Source organism: Phodopus roborovskii, unplaced genomic scaffold (assembly GCF_943737965.1).
Source record: "Phodopus roborovskii unplaced genomic scaffold, PHOROB, whole genome shotgun sequence".
Lineage (NCBI taxonomy): Eukaryota > Metazoa > Chordata > Mammalia > Rodentia > Cricetidae > Phodopus > Phodopus roborovskii.
In genome coordinates this window covers 26,090,917-26,105,821 of record NW_026126549.1, presented here as the reverse complement: position 1 = coordinate 26,105,821, position 14,905 = coordinate 26,090,917, and the positions used below count along the sequence as shown (strand labels likewise).

Below are 14,905 nucleotides of genomic sequence, written 5' to 3'. Positions count from 1 at the left end.
CAACTGCAGGATTCTTCCCAAAGCTGAAGCAAACCCCGCCCCTTTAAGTCAGCTTAAGCAATTCTGTGTTGAATTGAAGCAAAGTGAGCCAGACTAGGTTTTTTAGTAAATGCTAATGTTTGTGAAATTTGCAACCTAGATTTACTTTTGTTTCTTTCTGATTGAAAGACAGAACTGAATATTAAAACTCCATAAACTGACTGCCCTTGTGGTCATGTGCTTTCTCATTTGGCTTATTTGGTTCCAGAATGCCTGGGAGCAGTGCTGTGGCATGTGGGAGTGAATTGTAATGTGTGTGCTGAGAACATTGAGTTTCAGTGTCAATGAACCACAATGGCCCCTTGAAGCCTGGCAGGGCCTGAGTGCACAGGGCCGTTCTGTCTTTCTCTTAGATCCACCAATCAACAGCACCGGATGGAGAACGGATGGTTCGAGGCTCTTATTCAGTGGATCAGTTACATCAACATTTTTCACAGCTGTTTGTAAGGAGGCCATTAACATAAGAAGCCAACATAAATATTTATCACAAGAGGCTGTCTCCATCTGTGCTGACTGTGTATCCAGCAGTCGCTAAAAGTCCTAGGCGGCCGGAGAGATGGGCTTAGGGAGTTAGCGTCCGTGCTTCCACTTCCTGTTGTCCCACTCAGCATTAGGGAGTTTTGAAAATGTGCTGATGTAACTGATTGCTCAGTAATGCTTATCCATATAAAATACTAACCACCTTCACTTGGCTGCTCTGGGTACCACAAACCAGTATTGAAAACAGGACCAAACTTGTAGATTTGCTTCATTTCTAGTAGAGTGTAGCGCACAAAATATTTGCAGAATGATCTGTGACACAAAACTTGTTTAGAATAACCATGTTTTCTCAAGATTTCAACCATAGATAATAGCTTTCCTGAAGGCAAAAACTACCTGGCCAAACGTGAGAACTTCGGTTTATTGGCTGCAGCATTTCACTCGGTCACGGTCCTGTTTTCTCTGGTACACTTAGTGATGTGGTCCCCAGAGGAGCCAGCTGTGTCCCAGTGATTATGGGAATCCTGTCCTCTGAAACTACTAACCAGGTGTCTGATCTTGAGGAGCACTGCAGTCCCAGAGCAGGGCTGGCACTCCTCACTCACAAGGCACTTTGAATTTCAGGAGGAATTCTGCTACCCAGTGGAGTGCCTGGCTCTCACTGTGGAGGAAGTGATGCATATTCGTCAGGTCCTGGTGAAAGCAGAACTGGAAAAGTACCAACAGTATAAGGATGTCTACACTGCCCTGAAAAAAGGAAAGGTAGAACTGATAAGTGGGTTGAACTGTACAGGCATGGTCTCTTAAGAGGCTGGTGTGCTAGCCAGGTGGTATAGGACTTAAGGGGTCTTAGAAGGTCAGGTATTTAATATATTCTAGGTTGTTCCCTGTTCTTCTCATTCACAAGAGGGGATTTTTTTTTTTGTTTATTTGTTTATTTGTTTCTCTGTTGGCAGAGTTAATAAAAGGTTTAAGAACGACCCTAAAAGATAAAGATAAAATATAGCTTCCTAAAGCCATATGTACTTGAGTTGTAAAGAAAGCATGTCTGGGAAATAGAAGTTAGCTTTCCTCAGAATTGATCCTGTGACCATGAGATGCTTGGGCACTGTGATCATTATTACTTTTGAAGAAATAATGTTTAATGACAAAACATAGAACTGGGTTATGTGTCCGTGCTAAGCATAAAAGCAGGGTTTCTGGGTCCTAGTCCTCTCTTCTGTCTGCAAACATACCAGCAACATTGCCTAGATGAGCAGGAAGTAGATCCAGCACAAAAGCCAGGAAGGATTGGGCCCATTTCCCTTCTCTTTTAATTTTGTATGTTTTAGCTTTGCTTCTGTTGCCGGACACGGAGGTTTTCCTTCTTCACGTGGTCATACACCTGTCAGTTCTGTAAGAGGTAAGGCTTTTGTTCATCCCACTTGAGGGGAGCATTAATTAGGAAGGATGCATTTGTGGCTTTGCACTGTGCCTACCTTACCACTGCAGTTTCTTCAAGAGTGGGTTAGACTGTTGCTGAACTGGAAAACAAAAGTTACTCTGCATGTTACTTCTTTTTCTTTTCCTTTTTTTTTTTTTTTTTTTTTTAATTGAGAGGGGGTTGTGAGACAGCCGAGCTGAAGCTCATTACAGAGCTTTGGGTGCTCTTCAGCTCCTAATCCTCCTGCCTCTGCCTCCCAAATGCTGGGGTTGCAGGCATATACCTCTGTGCCTGGTTTGTTTCTTTTACATAAGCGAAATGACTCTGCCATCCTTGAACAGGAAAAAAAAAAATCCATGGCTATCATATGATCCCTGGGTACACTAATAAAATTCCAAATAGAAGTTTATCCCTTTTATTTGTTAGTCTATGTTTTGGTTTGTTGCTACTGTTAAGTTTTAAGATTAATTTTTAGTGGTAGTGGTGATATCATGGTACAGGTCTTTAATCCCAGCAGTCAGGAGGCAGAGGTAGAAAGTGCTTCCGAGTTCAAGGCCAACCTGGTCTATTCACTGAGTTCTAGGACAGCCAGACCTACATAGTATGACCCTGTCTCAAAACAAAACAAAAAAAAAAGTCTCTTTTTATTATTTTCATTTATGTGCTTGTATATGTATCTCTGTGAGTGAACCCCCATGAGTGTAGGTGCCACAGAGGCCAGGAGGCATGGGTCCCTTGGATCTAGAGTCACAGTCCATCATGAGCTGAACTCAGATCCTTTGGAAGAGCAGGAAGGACTCTTTAACTGGTGGGCTTTCCACACCCTTTTTGTTTATCTATCTGTGTGTCTGTTTTTAAGATGAGGTCACACTGTTGGCCTGGAACTCACTCTGAAGCTGAAATTGGCCTCAGGCTCTCCGCAGTCTCCCCCCCACTCAGCTTCCTTGTACTGGGGTTACAGGCATGAGCCACCACAGTTGTACATCCTGGTTTTAAGAGACAATGTAATAGTTAAATTTTAAGATTGTCTTTTAGTCTACAGAAGGATAGAGAATGTTTGCAATTAGTTGAAGAAGCTCATAGCTCTACAACCTTGGCTTTATCTGCATCCATTGTGTTCCACCAAGTAACACTTCTTGTTTTGTACACAGGCCCGTGTGCTCACAGTGTTGCAAAAAGGTAAGTTTACTCAGTGAAATCGCCACTGCATCTATTTACTGCCCCTGCCCATCCTGGAGCTCACTCTCATTTTTATCTGGGATAACAGATGCGGCTGCCCTCCAAGCCATATTCCACTCTACCTATCTTCTCATTGGGACCTTCTGCCGTGCAAAAGGGAGAGAGTTGCCCGAGGTCAGAAAAATCATCCAGTGGTCACCATCGGCCACTTCGAAGTATCGCCAGGTGAGCAGGGACCTGAATCTTCAAGAGCATCCTCTGAGGAAATAATACTTGGGGCTGGGGTGGTCATGCCAGGGGTAGAGTTTGGGTCAGGGTATGTTACTGGGTCATTGGTTTTGATACAGTTTCAGTCTTGTAGGAAACTTCAGAGTTCCTCCTAAGGAATTTTTCAGTCCATAATACCTAGTTACTTAAAAGATATTTTAACATAGTTTTGTTTTAATTATATTTTTAAATAACTTTTATGCCTTTAGAAAAACATCTTTAAAATTGATTTTTAGGCTAGGTGGGTTGGGAGAGGGAGACAGGAAGATTAGGAGGTCATTGGGGCTGGAGAGATAGCTCAGTAATTAAGAGCATTTGCTACTTTTGCAGAGGACCTGAGTTTAGTGCCATTGAGGCCTCACGACTGTAATTTCCGGTCGTGGGGTTTTGGTGCTCTGTTCTGGACTGTATAGGCACTGCACACATACATGGAGGCAAAACACTCATACACATAAAATAAAAATAAAAAAATTCTGCCAGGCAGTGATAGTGCACACCTTTTATCCCATCGTTCAGGAGGCAGAGGCAGGTGGAGCTCTGTGAGTTGAACTTGGAGCTCCCTCTAATTAGCCACTTGCTGCAGGATCCTCTGCAGTGTGCATTTAAAGACCAGAAATTGACATTCATTTTCTTACTCAATCACTCCCCATCTCATACTGAGACTAGATCTGAACTTGGAGCTCCCTCTAATTAGCCACTTGCTGCAGGATCCTCTGACTGCCTCCGAGTACTAGGATTATAGGCATGCCCCATGCCTGCTTGGCTTTTGCAAGGACGCTGGGTATCAACACTCCTATCTTCACATTTGCAGGCAAGAGCTCTTACCTGCTGAGCCATCTCCCAGCTCCAGTATTACTTTTGTTTTTTAATTACTTTAATATTTTATGTACATGGGTGTTTTCCTGGCATGTAAGTCTATCAACCACCTGTATACCTGGTACCTGTGGAGTCCAGAAGAGGGTTTCAGGTGGTTGTGAGCTGCCATGTGGTTCTGGGGATTATATTGAGGTTCTCAGAGCAACTGGTGCTCTTAACCCCTGAGCCATCGCTCCAACTCCACCCCACCCCAAAGTATTGATGCCACTGTTATTTCTTTTGTCTTCCTTTTTTCTTCCTCCTCTTCCCTCCTTTTCCTACCTTCTTCCTTCTTTTTCTTCTTCTTTCTTCCTTCTCTCTTCTTGAGACAGACTCTCAATATATAGTCCTGGCTGTCCTGGAACCCACTCTGTAGACCAAGCTGGCCTTGAACTCAAGGCCTTCTGAGTGCTGGGATTAAAAGTGTGTGCCACCATTGCCAGGCTGTCTTACCTAATCTTAATATTGCAGTAGAACTGTTAAGAATACTAAATAGTTTTAATTTCCCCCTACAGGTTTTCCTCAAAATCTAAATCAGTGGACAAATCAGATGAAGAACTCCAGTTTCCCAAAGAGTTCATGGAGGATTGGAGTACAATGGAGGTGTGTGTAGACTGCAAAAAGTTCATTTCCGAAATCATCAGCTCAAGCCGGCGCAGCCTGGTGTTGGCCAACAAAAGAGCCCGGTTGAAAAGGAAGACACAGTCTTTCTACATGTCCTCGGCAGGCCCCTCGGAGTACTGCCCCTCAGAAAGGACTATCAATGAAGTCTGAGCCCTGTGCCTTCCCTTCGCTGTTGTGTCCAGAGGGGCCTCAGTGCAGCAACGCTGCAGGACTCTGCAGGGGTTTTCTTTGACAGGCTCCATCTGCAGCAGGTCAGGCTTGTGCTGCACCTGAGGCACAGACTCAAGGCTGTGTTTATATTGATGGGTTGATGGGACAGGACGAGGAGGTCAGCCAGTTGCTCATTTGCACTCAGAAAGCCTAAAACTTGATTTTGTGTGTGTGAATAGGGAAGCCAGAAACTTCCTTAGTTCAGTTCCTCAATGTTCTTCACATAATTTCCTGACTAAGGCACAGTGCTTCTCGTGTGTGAAGCCAGTCTGACAGAGTGTTGATGTTAGCACAGTTCTCAGCAGTAAGTCATATTGGCATTCCACTTGACAGTGTTCCTATCCATGTACATAATGCTCCAAAGTCCTGTGGCACATGGGCTCCCTGGGGCCAGTGAGGTTGTCTACTGTCTCACAGCACAAACCTGGAAGGCCTTGCCGATGACTCTACTCCTTCCGGGCTCTAGCAGCGTCCAGGGCAGAACATCCAGGGAGCCGTTCAGGTGGCCACTTCTCTGAGTTGCTGGGCCTGCCCAGGCACTATGCCTCACTGTCTCCCAAGCTGCTAACAGGCCTTCATTCTCTGTTGTGAATGTTTTATAATATACGTTTAAAAATTAAAATTTTGTGGATGTTTGAGGAAGAAGGAAGACTAAGATTTTGTCAAGCAGCTAAGTGTGTTTTGGTAAACTGACAGACTGTGGCCGCAGAGGGGGCCGTAGAAAAGTTACGTCTCATACAGTTTTAGCAGCATTTTCCATAACGTTATAGCGTGGCCATTGTGACGAATTTACCACAGTTTGGTACCTGAATCTCAAACTGAAGTTTATTTTTATAAATGAATTTTAAAAGAAAAATCCTGGCTGTTTAAAATTTCAAGAAAATTGACCTGCTTGCAGTGCACAATTTTTGGATGCTTTTTGCACTAGTTGTCTTGTAAATGTTCCTGAGTTTCTGGTGAAGGGCAGTTGGCAGGTAGTGTTGTGTACCTGAAATTCTTCAGTTCCCATGACACATACCATGGGCTGTCCCTCATTTCCATGTGCTTAGAAATAACCCATCACATTGCCACTAATGTTTGGAAAATGATGAAGGCACATGCACAGTAATTCCTGAAAGTTTTTAGAAAACATTCTCATGGTCATCATTGATGACAGCTCCATTTAATAAAAGGCATGACAGTTGCATTTCATAGCAATATCGACACAGAGTAACGTTTCCACATTAACACTGACAGTGACACCTCAGAAATGCTGCAGTAGTCATTTCTAATGCATTGAAATTTATAGCTTAGTAAATGGCTTTAAATTACTTATGAAATAAACTTTACCAATTGACTGAAATGATGCATGTCAGTAGCTCCTCTGTGATGCATGTGGAAGTGGCCACCAGAAGACCCTACCAAGCACATTCCAGCTGTTTTCAAGACCGTTGTGTATACAGTTTTCCCCAAGACCATCTAAACTTTATACTGCAGTTGGGTGGGACCCACCCATTGCTCTGGCCCCAGGAATAAGTTTAAAAAAAAAAAAAAACGACATCCTGGAAGGGAGCAAGGAAGAAGGCATGGGGGTTCCTGTTTGGTTTATAGGCATGCATCTGGGGTAACATGCTTCTGTAAAACGGTGACTAATTACTGTTTGACTTCCCACAGAACACACTGAGCCACACCCTCTGCCCCAAGTGAAAATTTCATTCACATTCACAAATCAATGACCTAGTAAATCTCATGGATTTGACCTCATTCCTTCAGGCTTACAGTACTGTGCATAGTGATTTGAGCTTTGTGAGCACTTTTACTAGAGCATCAGGATGTAAATTTTTCAGCACATTAATGGGATTTGCCAAGTGTGTTAAAAGAGTTCAAGTGTATGCCATGCTTGTAAAACGGCCTGCAGGAAATGGTGAAGTGACACATGACCAGGTTGAAATGGTAGAAATAAAATCATCACTGAGGAACGCCAGGAAAGATGTGGGTGTTTAACTCTGCCCTATCTACAAGACAGACTGCCCTCCCCCAACACCCATGGTAAGCTAGGATCCCATAGGCTGAGCACTCCAGAGCTGGCCCAGCTTGTACTGCTAGCTTTTTGAAAGTCCAGGCTGAGAGTAGCCAGCATCCTGTCCTCCAGGAACCCCCATCCTGTTTCCCTGCTGTGCTCTTCTAGTTCAGCAGCTGTTAATGGCTGACCCCAGAGTCCCATGCATCTCCTGAACACATCTGGATGTTGTCCCTCCTAATGCCTCTAGGCACAATACCAGTCCCATTGGCCCCACAGACCATGAGGTCAGAGTGTGTAAGAATGTGTGTAAATATTGTAACATAGTCTTTAATATTTGAAAAACATTTGTTATTGGCAGTGGGAACTACTTCTCCCAAGACAAGTGAAAATTAAATAATTGATTTGTACATTGACTTAATTACTAGATTTCAAGTCTCAGTCTTTCAAATTAAACCAGAAAGTTGTTATTGCAGTAGTTTTACAAATGATCTGTGTTGAAGAGGTGTGTAGGGTTACTACCATGAACTCAACACTATGAAATTTGTAAGGTTTTTTTCCTAACTACTAAAAGAGGACTTGATGTTTAGGTGAATGTAGGAAACATGAAAGTTTTAAATAGAAAGCATGAAAGATAAAAGAAAAAAGAAAATTTTACACATGGAAGGACCATGAAGAAATGTGTACCACTGACTGGTCTGTGACCTGGCTTCCCACCTGTTTAAGCAGAGTATTGCTTTCATTCCAAGGGTACATGACTGCTAAATGTGTTCCATAAGAGTATTTTATTTTGTCAAGGTATGATGCCACACACCTCTAATCCCAGCATTCCGGAGGCAGAAAAATCTCTGATTTCAGGGCCAGCCTGATCTACATAATGAGACCTCGTCTTTTTTTTTTTTTTTTTTTTTTTTTTTGGTATTTTATTTTAAAACTTAAGTAGGGGGAAAATAAAATGGTCGGCATACCTTCTGTGTTGAGTTCCTGTTGTAAAGAAGTGATGTCTTCCAGGAACTAACTAGCTGTTAGAAATCATGCAGGTTGTAAAACTGCAACAGCAGTTTAAAAATACAATCCCTTTGTAAAAATACAATGCCTTTGATGCCAGCACTCGGGGAGGCAGAGGCAGGTGGATCTCTGAGTTTGAGATCACCTGGTCTACCAAAGGGAATTCTAATACAGCCACACAGAAAAACCCTGTCTCGGGATAAAAAAAAAAAAAAATCCCCAAGGATCAAATAAGACAGTTCTCCATCAGTGACTACTGTTAGGAAGCAGTGTGACTACAGAAAGACAGGTAATTGCCAGGTATGGTGAAACACATCTCTGATTCCAGCATTTGGGAAGTGGAGACAGGGTTGTGAGTCTGAAGTTTGCCTGGGCAGCTTGCCTGGAGTACAGCAGCTTTGGTCCTGCTGCTCCCTCTTAACTGTAAGCGTTGGCTTGCTCAGACATGGCTTTTTACCCATCTGCCCCAGAAAAAGAGGAGAGAAAGAGTGTGCATGCAGGAGGAGGTCTCAACTATCATCCTTGAGAATGTTTGCCATGTCCTAAGAAAGGGTCCTCGTTCTGAATTAACCAATTAGACTAAGCTCATTTCCCATGAGTTTGTATATTTTGTTTTTTCTGTTATTGTTGATGCCCAGATTGAATCTTAACATAGATAGGTTTAGGATGTTATTTAAATTTCCTTATATTTGTGAGACTTGTTTTGTGTCCTAATATGTGGTCAGTTCTGGAGAAAGTTCCATGGGCTGCTGGGAAGAAAGTAGATTCTTTACTGTTTGGGTGGAATGTTCAGTAGATGTCTGCTAGATCCATTTGATTTATGACATAAATGCCATCATTTTTTTGTTTAGTTGTTGTCTTGACCTGTCTGTTGTGAGAGCGAAGTATTGAAGTTACACACTTACCAGTCTATGAAGGCCAGTATGTGATTTGAACTGTAGTAGTGTTTTGTTTTTTTTGTTTTTGTTTTTGTTTTTAATAAACTTGAGTACCCTTGTTTTTAGTGCATATATGTTTAGAATTACCATATCCCCTTGGTGGATCTTCCCCCACCCCACCCCGGAGTCTGTAGTGTTCTTCCCTATCTCTTCTGATTAGTTTTGATCTATTTTGTCTGGTATTACAATGGTTATTCCAGCTTGCTTCTTAGACCCACCACTTAGAATCCCTTTTCCATCCTTTTACCCTGAGGTGAGATCTGTCCTTGATGGTAAGGTGTTTGTTTCTTGGATGCAACAGAAAGATGAATCCTGTTTTCTGCAGTCTGTTAGTGTTTTTTTTTATTGTGAAATTGGGACTATTAACAGCTATGGGTATTGCATACTGATTCTATTATTATGGTTTTGGTTCCCATCCCCACCCCCTTTCATTTACTGTTCTGGGATTTTATGTTCCCTTTGTCTTCTTGGGTGTAGTTAACCTCTTCGGACTAAAGTTTTCCTTCTAGTGCCTTCTATAAAGCTGCATTGGTAGATACAAATCACTTGAATTAGATTTTATCATGAAATTTTTTAATTTCACCCCTCTATCAATTATGACTGACAGTTGTGCTGGGTATAGTAGTCTCAAAGCTTGCAGAACACACATCCAGGCCCTACTGGCTTTCAGACACTCCACTGAAAAATCAAGAATTAGCCAGGCATTGGTGGTGCATACCTTTAATCCCAGCACTTGAGAGACAGATGCAGGTGGATTTCTGTGAGTTTAGGGCCAGCCTGGTCTCCAGATCGAGTTCCAGAACAGGCTCCAAAGCTACAGAGAAAGTATTTTCTGTGCCTTTGACCTGGGGTCTTTTTCTTCTTCCTCTATCCCTATTATTCATAAGTTTAGTCTTTTCATAGTGTCCCTGATTTTCTTGTTTTATGCCTGGATTTTTTTTTTTTTTTAACGGTTTTCTTTGAGCTATCCATTTCTTCTACCTTTATCTTCAACATCTGAGATTTTTCTCTTGTGAGTCTTGTTGGTGAGGCTAACCTGAGGTTTTTGTTTGATATCCTAAGCTTTTCATTTCTAGTTTTATTTCAGTTTGGGCTTTCTTTAGTGATTCCATTTCTATTTTTGTATCTTGTACTTCTACTTTTGTATCATTATTTGATTCAATTATTTGTTTTCATGATCTTCATGAAGACTTTATTCATATTTTCTTTAACATATTCATCATAGCTATTTTGAAGTTCTTGCCTTGTGCTTCTCAGAGCCTGCTGTAGGATTACTGGCTTCTAAAGGAAGCATATTGACTTGACTGTTCATGTTGGTGGTTTATACTAGGCTCTGGGCATGTGGAGATGTGCTGTGTGAGGTATTTCTTGGTGCAGACATCTGGTCTTGTCTCTGTTGGTAGGTATTCTGTTCTTTGCCTGCTGCTTACCCACGGGATCCTAGGCAAGTGGGGTGTCTCTGGAATACTGGTAGAGAGAACTTCTGAAGGTCTGCAGGCGACACAAAGGATGGAGATGGGCTAGGAGGAAATAGCTAAGGGCACCAGGGTCCACACTGAGTGGCAGAGACCCCAGGGCATTGAGATAGGGTGGGAAGAGGTGCTCCAGAGGCAGGCTATAGCAGGTTGAAAAGTCTAGAGAGACCAGAATGAAAGCCGTTTGTTGAGACAGGACCTCATGGAGCCCAGGCTGGCCTAGAATTCCTGATTCTCCTGGCTCTACCTCTCCAAGGGTTTGGATCATAGGTGGACGCCACCAGGCCCAGCTCTTTGCGTGCAAAGTAGTTTATCGGGTCACATACACAGGTGAACAGTTTTTTGAAACAAAATTGATCCAGACAGTGTAATTCTCAAGGAACTGATAGTGTTAGCTTATGATGCCCTGAATGTGTTGAGTGAAGGCAGCTCAAAGGGAGAGCAGCTGCCATCTGCCAGCCACATCATCACTGTCAGTGCTAGGACCTCAGAAAGGAGTAATGACCCTCTCTAAAATATAAATAAATAAATGTAATTAAACTTCCCCAAAAGGCTTTCTAATAGCAGTAAGTGGAGACAGGATTATTTCGGGAAAACTTACAGTGAACTGAGTGATATCAAAGGGAAGCCAATTGGAAGGTGGCATGGGAGCCATCCCTGGCTGTGTGACGAATTGACAGAACCATTATTGCTTGAAGGCAGCACTGGGCTGCACCTCTGCATCCCCTGTGGCTCTTCACACGGCTGGGGGACCTGTGGGGCTCCTCAGTGACCCCCACCACAGGGCAGGCTGAGCTGCAGGCACCATATGCATGCTGGTAGGGGACTGAGCACAGATGGCAGAGCTTAGGAGAGGTGGGGCACAGCCTCCTGGGACCATGGGGGAAGGGATTGTATGAAACAAAAGTGGGTCTGGAGCCTTCCAAGGGACGGTTTCCCTGCGTAATGGCTGCACAGAAGCATTAGGGAAAAGAGCCTTAGTGGGAGTCTTATGTCAGTAGAGGAAGCTGAACTCTTATCAATGAGGGCAAGCTGTCTAGTGAAACGAATTTGGTTTAATTTACAGTGATTGAACACAGTGGGATTATAAAACAGGACAGCAAAGGGCCAGATGGGAAGTGTTTTAGGTTTTGTGGGCCTCAGTGTTTCCTTCCGTCAGATAGCCTGGAGACGAGATTTTTTTTTTTTTTCCACAGCCTTCTGAAAATAGCACAACTATTCCTGGCAGCAAGCTTGACTTGCCAGCCCCAGCCCTGGTAAAATGTGCTATAACCAGCAGCCAGCACAAACCTTGAAAAAACAGGCTGGAGACCCGAGTGGATTCTAGTAAGTGCTAATTACTACTTGATAGTTTCACAGTTGATAGCTCTTGCTAATGACTCAAAAATTAACAAAAATTAAAAATGCCCTCCCTTAGTAAGTGAAGCCCCATCACTGCAACTCTGCATTTTTAAGCCTGTTCAGCTCCAGCAGCACCTTGGACCAGTACTCAGTTTAACAGAGCACAAGGAATTGTTTTGAGCCTGGGGGTGTGGCTCAGTGAGAGCACACCAAAGCAAAAGAATTTACATGGGCTCAGCCCTAAAGGAGCACAAGAGGGGAGAGGAAAGGGCAGAGAAAGGAAATAGCAAACTCCCTATCAGAGCACTCAGACCACCTCAGTGTAGGGTGAGTAGAAACACAAAGGCAAACACTTCAGAGGCCAAAACCCACTGGCACAAATAGGTAAGCAGACGTGTATGTGTTCAAAATTTGTATTTTTGTCTTTTGTGTGTGAATGTTTGCATGTATGCCTGTGCACGACATGTGTGCTTGGTGCCCAAGATCCAGAAGAGGGCATCAGATCCTTGGAACTGGAGTTACAGACGGTAAAGAGCCACCATGTAGATGCCCTCTGCCCTTTTCTTTGTTTAATGTGCATTGGTGTAGGTCTGTATGTGGGTAGAACCAGAGTTAGACAGTTGTGAGCTGCCATGTAGGTTTCTAGAATGGAGATGTGAATGCCCTCCCTTAGAGGTTTCTAGACAGGGAATGCCTTATCTTTCAAGTTTCTAGATAAGGGCTGGGGAAGTTCCACACCACGTGAGCTCTCTAGCCTCCAGGCGCAAGTTGTCTGCTTGGGCCTGGGTGTGGGTGTGGGTGGGCTTGCTCACAGTTGTGGAGGAAGAGCAGCTCTGAAGATGGTCAGGTCCTGCCATGGACTGCTCAACTCTGCATGAAGCCTGCCTGATTTCTAGGAGAGAGACAACTAGAGCCTTTGTAACCTGCCATGTTTTAGTGCACGGGGAAGTGTGCAGAATACATACAAACACTTCTCCTTCATGTCAAGGGCTTGAGAATCTGGAGGTGCTAGTGTCCCTTGAAATCCCCTGAAGATGGCGCGGGACAAGTGCATGTATAAACCAAAGCCTCATGCAACTGATAGTCTCAACGTAAATTCCTGAGTTGTCACCAGTCTAGCTGAGAGGTTTTTTCCCTACCTGGACAGGAACCATGGGCAGGCACCGAGCCCACAGACAGCTTTCATTTCCCTCAGCTGCAAGCAATACGAGCAGTAAGCAGCGGGCACAGCCTTGGTGTCTCCCACAATCTTACAGTCACTGTACTAGCCGCAGGCCCTTTAGTCCTACAAGATGTTACAGTCCTCCGGAGGGCTTTGGGTGTCAAAGGGGCAGGCTCTCAGCAGCCAAACGGTCTGGCTCCTGAAGGCACTGCAGAGCCAGGGCTGTTTAAAATGGTTTGTACCAAAGGTTTTGGAACACCAAGCTTTCATGACTGAGTGGTGCTAGAAGCGTCTGGAATTGGCCTGACAAATGGCTATGATTAGGCCAAACACTGCTTCCTGGGTTTTAGGCTTAGTGAGTGGGCTAGGAGACAAGTTCCCACACTTCCTCCCCCGTGTTGTAACATAAGTCCCATAAAGACATCTCTCCCGGGGCGGTGGGGAAAATGACTCAACAGACAAGAGCTTTTGCTGTCCTTCCAGAGAACCAAAATTCAACATGCACATGGGGTAGCTCACAGCAACTGTGAGCTCCAGGGGGATCTGGTTTGATCAATCTGCTTCCACAGGCATCTGCACTTGTGACACATCCATGAACAACAATAAATCTCTTTTAAAATAACAGCAGTTTATGGTTGGGATGATGGTTTGGACAGTAAAGTGCTTCCCACACAAGCATGGAGTTCCCACCTCCAGCACCCATGGAAAAGGCATGCGTAGTATAGTGGCTTATGCCTGTAATTCTAGGACAGGATAGAGACAGGGGTCCCCAACTTTGCAAGCTAGCCAGTCTTGTCTGTGTTTCAGTGAGAGACCCTATCTGAAAAGAGAAGGTGGTAACTGTAGCACAGGTTTTTCATCCAAGCACTCAAGTGGATCTCTATGAGTTGGAGGCCAGCCTGGTCTACATGGGGAGTTGCAGACTAGCCAAGACTATGTAGTGGCTCTGTCTCAAAAATCCAAAATAAAGCAGGTCAGTGGTGATAGTGCATGCCTTTAATCCCAGCACTCAGGAGACAGAGGCTGGCGGATCTCTGAGTTCAAGGCTAGCCTGTTCTACAGAGTGAGTCTCAGGACAGCCAAGACTACACAGAGAAACCCTGCCTTGAAAAAACAAGTTTAAACAATAAAGAAGAAAATTCAAATTCATATTCCAGCCAAGAATGAATTAAACAGGTATTTTGTATTACTTGTTTGACACACGGAATTTACAATCCACATCCTACACTCAGACTAAGGCCCACAGTCACAGGAAGGTGATGTGCTGGTAACACATGTACATAGAATGGCTGGAACATGACACAATCAGGCAGGAACAGGTGATTCCACAGCTCTGGTGGGAGGTCACATAGTGCCAGGGCCATTGTTTGTCAGCCATGTGAGAATCAGCAGCAAGCCTCTGCAGAATCAGGGGTTCTGTGGGGACCACCTGAAATCTGGAGTTAACAAGCTCACAGGGACATCATGCTTTTCGAAGGGTCATAACCACAGTCTAGCCCAACCATGCTAGTCAAAAGGCATCTCAATGCAATGCATTCAACATCCTGGAGAAAGGATGGGCTCTGGGGAAGTTTAATCAGCTTCCTAAAACCAACAAAACAATCTTCCTGTCGAGAAAGAGGCTGAGAAGTGGGGTCAAGAACCCCACTGGCTTCCTGGCACCCCTTCCCCTGTGTAAGCTGGCTGCAAACCTGGGGGGGGGGCAGCATTGTGGCAATGGGCCCAGCCTTAGCCTCTGTTCCCGGCATGGTCTCATTCTCAGTGCACATGTCCTCTGGGTCTGGTTCAATGACCAAATTCCAAGGCCTCTCAACCCTGCCAAGATGCACTAGGCATTTTCCCACACACACTATATTCTGTTTTGTGCTCGCCTTAGGCTTCTGGTTTGTGTTTTCCCTATGGGTT

At 44.1% G+C, this 14,905-nt stretch overlaps 1 protein-coding gene across 4 annotated transcripts in view; it reads left to right on the top strand.

Annotated features, from left to right (window-relative positions):
- The window catches only part of Spire1 (spire type actin nucleation factor 1), a 106,396-nt gene extending 100,414 nt beyond the window's left edge, over nucleotides 1–5,982 (top strand). For all 4 annotated transcript variants that reach the window (XM_051201079.1, XM_051201080.1, XM_051201081.1 and 1 more), the window contains 5 exons: nucleotides 1,144–1,281; nucleotides 1,851–1,921; nucleotides 3,094–3,121; nucleotides 3,210–3,346; nucleotides 4,759–5,982. In XM_051201079.1, coding sequence (XP_051057036.1) covers nucleotides 1,144–1,281; nucleotides 1,851–1,921; nucleotides 3,094–3,121; nucleotides 3,210–3,346; nucleotides 4,759–5,017 — 633 coding nt within the window. In that variant the 3' untranslated portion in view covers nucleotides 5,018–5,982. The remainder of the gene's footprint in view (nucleotides 1–1,143; nucleotides 1,282–1,850; nucleotides 1,922–3,093; nucleotides 3,122–3,209; nucleotides 3,347–4,758) is intronic.
- The last annotated feature ends 8,923 nt before the right edge of the window (nucleotides 5,983–14,905 follow it).